This window comes from Phalaenopsis equestris, unplaced genomic scaffold (assembly GCF_001263595.1).
Source record: "Phalaenopsis equestris unplaced genomic scaffold, ASM126359v1 Scaffold202950, whole genome shotgun sequence".
In the NCBI taxonomy this organism is placed as follows: domain Eukaryota; kingdom Viridiplantae; phylum Streptophyta; class Magnoliopsida; order Asparagales; family Orchidaceae; genus Phalaenopsis; species Phalaenopsis equestris.
The window spans coordinates 11,685-22,931 of record NW_018222610.1 but is presented as its reverse complement, the minus strand read 5'-3'; the positions used below and the strand labels follow the sequence as shown (position 1 = coordinate 22,931).

At 39.2% G+C, this 11,247-nt stretch overlaps 2 protein-coding genes across 2 annotated transcripts; one reads left to right on the top strand and one right to left on the bottom strand.

The window, feature by feature from the left end:
- Positions 1 to 131: 131 nt before the first annotated feature.
- Positions 132 to 917, bottom strand: LOC110036135 (E3 ubiquitin-protein ligase ATL6-like; the record flags this gene model as incomplete). The annotated part of the gene is made up of 1 exon (XM_020740505.1): positions 132 to 917. A coding segment is annotated over one exon (786 nt), but the record flags the coding sequence as incomplete, so codon positions are not given.
- Positions 918 to 5,689: 4,772 nt separating this feature from the next.
- On the top strand, positions 5,690 to 7,058 carry LOC110036136 (E3 ubiquitin-protein ligase ATL31-like). Its single transcript, XM_020740506.1, has one exon. The coding sequence runs from the start codon at positions 5,773 to 5,775 to the stop codon at positions 6,595 to 6,597; it is 825 nt and encodes a 274-aa protein (XP_020596165.1). The 5' UTR covers positions 5,690 to 5,772; the 3' UTR covers positions 6,598 to 7,058.
- Positions 7,059 to 11,247: the final 4,189 nt, after the last annotated feature.

Genomic DNA, 11,247 nt, shown 5'->3' with positions numbered 1-11,247 from the left:
GTTGCCCCCAATAGCGGGGCCACCCCCCCCGCCCTTCGCCGTGCCGGAAACTGATTCATCCGCCGCCACCGCCGGAGCTCTCGCCGAGAAACTCCTCCCTAGAATCGGCCACCGCCCTGAGCTTCCTAACCTCAAGCTTCGCCATCCACGACCAAACCCTTCCCTGTACCCCCTTCGCGAGCTCCCCTCTCCTCTCCAGGTGAAAACCGCGTAGCTCGCCGACCGACGAAGTTTCCCACCCCCGCCGCCATGATCTCCCGCCTGATATCCTCCGGCAATCGCAGCCTAAACCTCTCCCCTCTTTCACCACCGGCGGCAGCCACAACCGCGGCCCAATCTCTTGTCGACAGCGAACTCATCGGAACCCTCTTCACCGACCCTGTTCTCGCCTCCCTCCTCAGACTCCCAATCCTCACCAAATCCTCTAGATCCGGATGCCGATCCTCGCCGTCCACCACCTCCTCAACAGAGATCGCCACCACATCAACCATCTCCGGATGCTGATCCTGATCTTCGGCGGCGAGATTTGTTCGGCAAACAGGGCAAGTCACATGGGTTGCAAACCAGACATCGATGCAATCGCGGTGGTACACATGGCTGCATCTGGGTAGAAGACGGAGAACATCATCGTCCTCAAACTCGCAGAGACATACCGCACATTCAAGCGATTCTTTCCCCAATTTCTGCGCCTTCACCGACGAGTACACCATCGTCGGAAATTTCTCCAGCAAAGAAGAATCCAAGCCTTTCGGAACACCGCGTCTCGACCGCCCGCCTCCGATTCCGGCGAGCAAGGCTGGCGCGACTGCGGAATTATCGCCGGAACACCGTCGGAGGTAGATGGAGAAGAAGGCGAGTAGAAAGAAGGCGCTCACGATGGCTACGACGAGGATGGCCAGAGCTGGGCTGACGCTCGTTTAGTCGTCGTCGCCGTTAACGGCGGGTCTCATCGACGGCGGCTGGGCCATCGCCGGCGGAAACGTGAGCATCAGGATGAGGGTGGTGAGGAGAGCCGTTGATTTCGTTGGAAAATCGCGGGAAGAAGAGATCGGACGGTGAACCGTAGCGGCCATTTGGGGCGTGGCAGCAGAATGAGCAAGGGAGTGGGGGAGCGCGGCGGTGAATATATGGGTACGGTGTCGTTGCAGATGACACGTGTCTTGCGAGGAATTGCTGCGGTGGAAGGTTCGGTGTTGTTTTTCAACCATCATGTTTTTCGACTCAAAATTTCACATTTGAATATATTTTTATTACTTTTTTAATCATTAAAACTTTTTCTTAATTTTGAAATTAATGCAATTTTATATGATTATTATTATGACATATATATATATATATATAAAATAAAATTTTAATGTTGGATGCATGGACGCATAAAAATTAAGGTGGTATATATGTAAATATAAAAATAAAATAAAGAAATTAGAAGCCGTGCAGCTTGGTTTGTTTTGAAAATTGGACGTGAAGAGGGTTCGGCTTCTGGAAGGATGGTCAAGGCTACCCTTCCGTTGTCTTCTAGAAGTTAATAGCTCTATTTTATTTTTATTATTATTATTAATTGCATTAATTTTTTTGAAGAGGAAATAAATTTGACTTAGGCGAAAAATTATTCCCTGCGGACACCGCATGTAGAAATGCACGTGGTGTCTGATCATCACTAGAGATGATCTAAGATAGAGATCGGATATTAGACATCGCATGCATCTCCCCCTCACGAAATAAAGTTTTTTGAGGTGAACATCTGCCAAAGCTGACGAAATTATAAATTATAGAACTAACCTTGTCAGTGCTTGCGTCACCAATTTGTTTAAATTAACGAGACATGCAGCAAATTCCAGGGGTTCATTTGAAAAATATGCTATTTTCTTTTTGAAATAATGATTATAATATAATTGTTAAAAAATAAGATTTAAAGTTTGATATATAAATATATATTTGGAAAAGTTATGTATTTATATATTTAAAAAATTAGAATTTAATATTTTATATTTATAACACTGATATTATAAACCAATTCATAAAAGATTGCATTTGACTTTTAAATTGTTGGATTATAATATGTTTTATGGAATATTAAAAATTTAAGTATATGCATGTAAAAATTAAAGCTATATATATATATATATATAATCAGGAGTCTCGTCGGTCAAGGATCGGAAGGTGGTCAAGCTCTGTAACACGAGTGTAGGCCACGATGCGGGTCTTTACGCCCATCAAGATCGCACAGAATTGGGCGCACAGGGCTGATCCAAGATTTTGACTAGTTTGTCGATGTACATATTCTGGGCGGTTCAAACCTAGAAATTATTTTTTATATGATTTAAACAAGATTAACCACCGATTCAAGATTGATCGGCCAGGTCCGATTTTCTAAACCTTGTTTCGATGTAAATGCCCCCAAAAAAATTTTATACCATAAAAATTTTTAGAAAGCAGCATAAAAATAATAGCTCAATAAAAATGTGGGTCTCATATGCTTTTTCTCTACTTCTATCAAATAATTATTAAATGCAAGAAAAGTAATAAAAAATAAAAATTTAATGATTTATAATAAATCTAAAAGATATTGGAGATAGGGGACATACTGATTTTATATAAACAAAATCTTTTTGGTATGTCTTCCAAATTAATTAATTAATTTATTTATTTAATAATTTTTTAATTTATTAACGCTGTTGCATTAAATATAGATAGATATGTAAATCAGATGAGAATACGAGAGCTTGGGGTCATATCTTATGATTAAAAATGGGACATTAATAAATGAGCTTTTTAAAATTTAATTATTGATTAGCAACTCATTTATTAGTCGTTTATTAAACTTAAAATAGAAATTTTTAATTTTTCGGAATAAAAATGTTCGATTGGATGGTCTTGTAATTTAATTAAATGATTTTTGGAGGAAATAAATTGTGTGCTGATATACTCATGGTTTTATTAATCATTACTTGCTTTAAAATTCGCGTTGCATATAATCTCAACGCAAGTCTTGTGATAGGAAGTTGATGGACCTATGAGTTACATTGATTATAGTTGATCACGTATGTCAGAGTGTTGAGTTGTGAAAATTTTGGTAGGTTGCTGAGGTCGGAGTTGTGTGTCACATGAGTTGTGGGCCGCATAGACCATAGTTAGTAATTTAGTTTATAGTAGTGAGCTATGATGACATTCATAGATCACAGAGGCGGGGGTCGGGAGTTACGCGAGTTGCGGATCATGCAGTTCGTAGTTGGTAACATAAGTCATAGCAGAGAGCTATGAAAACCTTCGTAGGTCACGTGAGCCGGAGGTAGGAGCTGCATGGGTTGAGGACTAAATAGGCAGTAGTTAGACACATGAGTCGTAGTGGTGAGTTGCAATGACGTTTACAAGTCGCAGAGGCCGGAGCAAGGAGTTGTGATGACGTTCGTATGCAACTGAGGTTGGAGTTGGGCATGAGCTGTGGACCACGCATGCCATAGTTGGTCACAAGAGATGTAATGATTGGCTGTAAGGAGAGAGCATAAGGAGTCCGTAAAAAGTCATTGTATTTTGCGGTGCATTGCTATATCGTTCTTAAGAGGCGTCGTTTCATCGTATATAGGGTACATTGTTTCAACTTGATTGGGGTATGTTGTTGCTTGCTATTCGAGATGTGTCGATATGCAGACTTTCGGGTGTGTCGTTGCACAATGTATTGGAAGACGTAATATTCCACTAAGTGTTTCTATGTTCTGCAATGTACGTTGGGATTCTGCATTACACGTTGTGACTCCACAAGGTACGTTGAAGCAAGAAGTAGGTGTCAACCGATGTTGGTCGATGGTGATCAACGACTACAAAAGTGAATGGAATTTGTTGGTTCTTTGATGCAGAAACAATACTGAGCTTTAGCTCCATCTTCTCCATCCTCTGGAATTAAATCTCTTAGCTTCAGGTATCCTCGCCGCTCAAAATGATGGTAGGGCTCTATTATAGTCTTGGAGAGGTGTATCCAAAAGTAAGGAAGGAATTCATACAACTCTATTAGATGACCCAAAGAAATTATCTCAATCGTACGATGTTCAGAGAATATTTAAATGTTTTAATGTTTATTGATCACTGAGAAAAATTTCACATTAATATCTATACACCACAACTGTCAGCACTAATATTAAAGCATTCAAACGGACAAGATAATGACTAGATAATCAAGGTGTCCTGACGCCTTACTGCCAACCACTTGGTTAAGAATCAACCAACACACAATGTCAAGAGATTGGAACGACAGAGGTGCAGTGTAGAATCCTTAATTTCAGCTAAGTGGTCGACCTGCCTTTATCACGGCGGAAGAGATCAACACTCAACCGGGCGCTGAGATTCTGCATTGCACGCTATGACTCCACAATGGGACATCGATGGAAGGAGGATGTGTCGACCGATGTTGGTTGATGGTGGTCGGTAGCTACAAAAGCAAATAAAATTCGTTTGACATTTGATGCAAAAACAATTGCAAGCTTCAACTCCTTCTTTGAGCTTCGAAATTAAATTTCTTAACTTCAGGTATCCCTGCCTCTCAAGAGGAGGGTAGTGCACTATTTATAAAGTCTTGGAGAGGTCAATCAAAAAATAAGAACAAATTCATGCTACTCCATTAGAAGGTCTAGTGAAATTCTTTCAATTGTATGACATTCAGTGAACATTTAAATGCTTTAATGTTCGTAGATTGCAGAAGAAAATACACGGAACTAATATGTATACACCATAACCGTCAGCATTAATCTCAAAGCTTGGATTGAAACTCTATATATAGAGTATCAGTTGCAATTAAGGAAAAAATATGAACCACTGATCGGACGACCCAAAAAGATTGCCTTGATCAGACTAACTACATTTGATAGACATTTGTATGCCTTAATGATCTCGGAATTGAACGATCTTGGGCATGTTGGATTCGTCTTGTTTAAACACTCGACTAGACTATGGGCTAGCCCAAATTGGAATCTGCTCTATCTTCCAAATATACTCAAAAAAATGAACGATCTTGGGCATGTTGGATTCGTCTTGTTTAGACACTCGACTAGACTATGGGCTAGCCTAAATTGGAATCTGCTCTATCTCCCAAATATACTCAAAAAATTTTTAAAAACTGTTTAATGTATTGATCTGAGCTTGATTTGACTTAAATTAGATCAGTTTTGATATCATTTGGTCTGTTTCATCAAGTTGTTCAGTTTGAATGTAAGTTAGTTGAAATTTTAGCTCTCAATTCGTTTTAATCAAAGTTTAAACATTACTTGCTCAAAAAATCATACATATATCTACAACATTCCTCGAGATTCACGTCTAATGATAAAAATTTGTTGGTGGCTTTTCACACATCTTTTAAATCTTCTTTCACATATTTGAAATCATGTGTCCAACATCTAAAAATAAAATATTTATCAAATATAAACCCGAAAGCACCACATAAATCAAATTCATATCATCATTGAAGTTAAATTTAAAGAGAAAAAAAAATTATACATAATTTTTTTTAATTTCTAAATGTTTCAAATAATTTATATAAATTAATAGCAGTAGACTCTCGAAGAAGAGATCACAAAGAGCAAAAAGAGTGAGAAAGAAAATAAGAAAGAAATTCGTTGCAGGACACGTGTCATGTGCAGCCACCCCGTGCCTATATATTCACTTCCACTCTCCCTTCTCATTACACTAACCATACCGGCAATGGCAGCTGCTGTTCACCGTTCGATCTCTTCTTCCCGCTTTTTTCCAACCAAATCAACGGCTCTCCTCATCGCCTTCTTCCTCATGCTCACCTTCCTGCCGGCGGCAGCCCGGCCGCTGTCGACGAGACCCTCGGTTACCGGCGACGACTCATACAACAAGAGCGTCAACTCAAATCTGACCATCCTGATCATAACGATCGTCATTGCCTTCGTTCTACTCGCCATCTACATCTACATCTGCCGGTGTACCGGCGACAACTCCGCCGTCGCACCAGCCATGATCGCCGGGATCGGAGGCGGGCAATCGAGACGCGAGGTTCAGAAAGGCTTGGATTCATATTTGCTGGAGAAATTTCCGACGATGGTGTACTCGTCGGTGAAGGCGCAGAAATTGGGGAAAGAATCGCTTGAATGTGCGGTATGTCTCTGCGAGTTTGAGGACGATGATGTTCTCCGTCTTCTACCCAGATGCAGCCATGTGTATCACCGCGATTGCATCGATGTCTGGTTCGCAACCCACTTCACTTGCCCTGTTTGCCGAACCAATCTCGCCGCCGAAAATCAGGATCAGCAGCCGGAGATGGTTGATGTGGTGTCGATCTCTGTTGAGGAGGTGGCGGACGGCGAGGATCGGCATCCGGATCTAGAGAATTTGGTGAGGATTGAGAGTCTGAGGAGGGAGGCGAGATCAGGGTCGGTGAAGAGGGTTCCGATGATTTCGCGATCGGCAACATATTGGGAGTCCGGGGAGAGATTTAGGCTGCGATTGCCGGAGGATATCAGGCGGGAGATCATGGCGGCGGGGGAACTTCGTCGGTCGGCGAGCTACGCGGTTTCTCGTGGAGAGGAGAGGGGAGCTGGCGAAGGGGGTACAGGGAAGGGGTCGGGCGTGGATGGAGAAGCTTGAGGTTAGGAATGTCAGGGCGGTGGCCCATTCTAGGGAGGAGTTTCTCGGCGAGAGCTACGGCGGTTGCGGCGTAGGGATCAGTTTCCGGGACGGCGAAGGGCGGGGCGGTTGCTCCCGTTGTTGTTGCTAACGGTGGCGGCAGCTCGGGGTTTAATTTGGTTTGAAAATGGGAATCTTGGTCTTCGACATTTGACGCCGTCAGTCGGCCGAGGCCAAGCGCGATGCTTACATAAAACTTATTTACAAACGAATTTAGCATTATAAATAAATAATTCATTCATCTTCACATAATTTTAATAATTATAATATTTGCATCAAAGTTGGTGCAGTGGAAGGAAGAATGGTTTAGAAGGATTTTGTTTGGTGAATCGCTGACCTTCATCGATCGAATCAAACCCTTGTCTGTTATATGCAAATAACTATTTAATTACCTAAATGCTCATTTCAAAAAGTTAACAATGAAGGGGGTAATATGTACTTTAATAATATTGTGATCTAGGCTTATAGATAGGGGTCCATATTATTAATAAAGAACACATTTTATCTATCTATTAGTACTCTGGAAGAATGGTTTAGAAGGATTTTGTTTGGTGAATCACTGACCTTCATCGGTCGAATCGAACCCTTGTTTTATTATACGCAAATAACTCTTTAATTACCTAAATGCCTATTTCAAAAAGTTAACAATGAAATGGGTAATATCTACTTTAATAATATTGTGATCTAGGCTTATAGATAGGGGTCCATATTATTAATAAAGAACACATTTTATTTGTCTATTAGTACTCTCTCTCTCTCTTCTAATATCACATTTCATTCATTGGGTGTGTTTTACAGACATTTTTTGATCCAACACAACTTTTTGTATGAGAAATGAGAATATTATCCAGTTCTCACTCTTGGATTTGTATAGCACATCCACATGAATTCTTCATTTGATTTTAATTTTCTTTCGTGGCAAGAGCTGATTTTTAATTGCTTTGAACATGTAAAGACCCTAACTCTTTCCATGATAACCGTGACAGAAGACAATTTCTAGCTAAATTGATAAAATGAGAAACGAAATGTATGGCATTTGCTTGAAATGCATACATATTTTCCAGCATAAAAAGACAACTTAGTATAAGATAGATTTTGCATGTAATACTTCAGGCCATCTCTGATCGAGCGAACGTGCTGGTTGGCGATGAAGTCTTCGGCGTAGAGGATGAGTGAGGATGGCATGCAAAATGAAAGCCAATGGGGAGCGAAATGAAAAGAAGATTTATTGATGTATGAAAAATAAAAATATGTAGAGAAAGAAAAAATGAAATAACATATAGAAAGGGAAATAAAGTAGAAGAGAAAAAACAAAACAACCTACTTACACCAAGTCCTATATATAGGAAAACAAGGCAAGATGATCATTAGAGATCCATGGATTCCTTTCTCGAATTGAATACTTAACATCGTCTTCAAGCTGATAATTTGGTGGAGAGATTGTGAGTAAGGATCAAGTGTACTTGAAGCAAACATTAGTGAGAGGTTTTTGTAAAGGAATCTGTTGGTTGATCCAAAGTAGCGATGTTATGAATCTGAATTTTCCTGTTAAGAATGCATTTTCAAATATAGTGGCAAACTATTTCAAAATGTTTATTCCTCGCTTGAAAAACAAAAATATTAGCCAGAGCAATAGCACATGTGTTATCACAATATAGAGTGGTTGGTTGAGAAATACTTTGTTGAAAGTCTTCTAATGATCAACAAAGCCAAAAAATCTTAGTAGCAGTGGTGGCAAGAGCATCATATTCCGCTTTAGTAAAGGTTGAGCCAGAGTAGTTTTCTTTTTAATAGCCTATGAAATGAATGTTGAGCTAAAAGAGATACATTATTCCGTAGTAGATTTATGTTCAATGGCATCACCATCCCAATCTAAGTTGGCATATGTTGTAAGTTGTAGATTTCCATTACATATAGGAAGTTTGAAGTCTTTGGTGTTTTGAAAAAACCTAAGAATGCTCTTCAATTGTTGGAAATTATGCTGTGTAGGTTAATGCATGGACCGACTAACCTGATTGACAACGTCAGAGACGTCTTGCCTTGTTTGAGTGAGATACTGTAGAGAACCAATAATCTAACGATAGAAAGAATGATCATGAAATAAACTTTGATTGTTTTCGTCAGAGGATTTTTGTTGAGCTGTGAGATTTTGAACTAGTTTGAAGTTGAGCATCCCTGTGCTGGTAAGTATTTGATGAGCATAGGTCATTTGATTTTGATGTATCCCTTGTGTGTTTGTGGTGGTAGAAATGTCAAGAAATTGTGAGATTGGACCTAACTTTTTTATGTTAAAGTATATGTTAAGTTTGTGTAAGATGTGTTGAATGAGAGGTGGATTATTTCCAGTTAATAGAACATCATCGACATAGATGAGAATATAAATGTGTGAGACGCTTTTATGACAACAAAAAAGAGAGAAATTGACGATGCTATTTTGAAAGTTTAATTGTTTTAAATATTTAGTGAAAGTTATAGACCGCATTCATGGTGCTTGTTTGAGGTCGTAGATAGCTTTTTTGAGAAGACATGCATAATTGGGATCCAATAAATACACAACTTTTGGAGAGAGGAAATATTTAAATTTAGAGTAAGGTCTAAGCCAAAGATAAAGTTAACAACTGGAGATTTTAAGTATATGTGGGTTATTTTCCATGTAACACCCCATAGGGGGAATTAGAGAGAGTCGCCTTGGAAGGTTATCTGTTGATTAAATAGCGTTATAAGCAGAGTGTTGGCCAATAAAAAATATTGTAAAGCAACTTCGTTGATAAGGGTGCATGTAGTTCGGATAAGATGTCTATGCTTTCTTTCAGCAAACTCTTTTTGTTCAGCGGTATAGGAACAAGTGCATTGATATTAGATATCTCAGTATTTGAGTAAGGAGCTGAGGTGATAATTAAGGCATTCATCTTATGAAGAATGTTTATGTGATTATTAAAATGATTTTCTACAAGATTTTTGAATTCAGTAAATTTTTCAATAGTTTCTTGTTTGCTTTGAAGTGTATTTAGAAAAATTATCCACAAAAATCACATAATATTTATAAGGTTGCATAGAAGGGATGTGGAAAAGCCCATAAATCTAAGTGGATTAAGTCTAAATGTGCTAAAGAGAAGTTTAAAATGCTTGGAAATATTGCAAGAATTACATAGAGAAAATGTATTATCAGAACAACATAAAACTGGATTACCTTGAGTTATAATCTTTTGAATTTTTTAGGAGGGGTGACCGAACCGTCTGTGCTAGAGATTGGGAACTTGTTGGAATGAAGCCAATGATCGGGATAGTGGTGTAGATGGCTTGTTAGCTATGATTGAATAGAGTTCGTGCACGCATTATCCTTCAAACAAAACTTTATTGGTCTGCATATCCTTCATAGAATACCCATTTGCAATAAAAATAATCAAGACTGAGTTGATTAACCAAAAGTAAATTATATGCAAGATTAGGAATACAGTGAATATAATAAAGAATCATCTTAGGTGTGGGGAGTAAACCTTGAATGGTTTGGGCAAGGGAAAGTTGTTTCCCATTTCCTATAGTGATGGAACTATCGCCTTTGTAAACTTGAGTGATGGTCAACTGGTTGGTATCGATAGTTAGATATTCGATGTCTCTACCATCTAAGTATCAATTTTGATTGGCACCACCAGTTGATTCAGTGATTGAGGTTGTTGGTTGCTGATAATTTTTATCGCGGCGGTGCCAACACTTGAATGCTGAATAATCAGATTTGTTGCATATCTAACATGTGATGAGAGAGAATCATGGGAAGGGATGATTATTATTGCTGGAGCAAGAACTCGAGGAAGTCTGATTGCAGTTTGGGTTAGGCTGGAAGTTCTTGGACCGACCTCAACCCTTATTAGCAACAAGAGGTTTGTGGCTAGACTAATGTATTACTTTGGATGTTTCTTGTGCTCTTGGTTAAGCTCTTCACTACATACGAGAGTAAAGAGATCATCATGGTTGAGAGGTTGAAGATTGGTCCTGATAGAGGACTTAAACGCATGATAGCGGGATTGAAGGCCATCAAGAGCATACAAAATGATATCTTCTGAGTCGAGAGAGGCTCTTGCAGCAACCAAGATACCAATATTGGTCTTGATTTCTGAATGATATTGAGCGATAGTTTTATCTTTCAATGATGTATTACGAAGCTCATTCTTGATCTGCATTATTTTTGATACATTGGTGGATTGTAGTCAATGTTACACTATCTTCCACTTCCGAACATGTTTCCAGGTTGAGCACATAAGGAAGAATGAATGGAGAAATAACGAAATATAGTGCATCGACCAAGTTTTGATCTATGATAAACAACTTGGTAAAATCAGAATTGGGCGTTTCTGCACCTGTAGGATCAAAAATGGTAGGATATGGTTTGCTACAGGTTCCCATGAGAAAGCCCTCATATCCATTTGCTAAAAAAGGTTTTAACGATTTGAGGCTTCCAGGTGGGGTTGTTGTCGACAGTGAGAGGGGTTGAAATAATACATCTGATATTTGTCACTAGAAACTTTACTTGAGTGGGAATTAGAATATCACAAGATATTGTCGTAGAGATGGTGGATTGCACAACAACATTGGAGGAGGAGCTAGAAAGTGAAC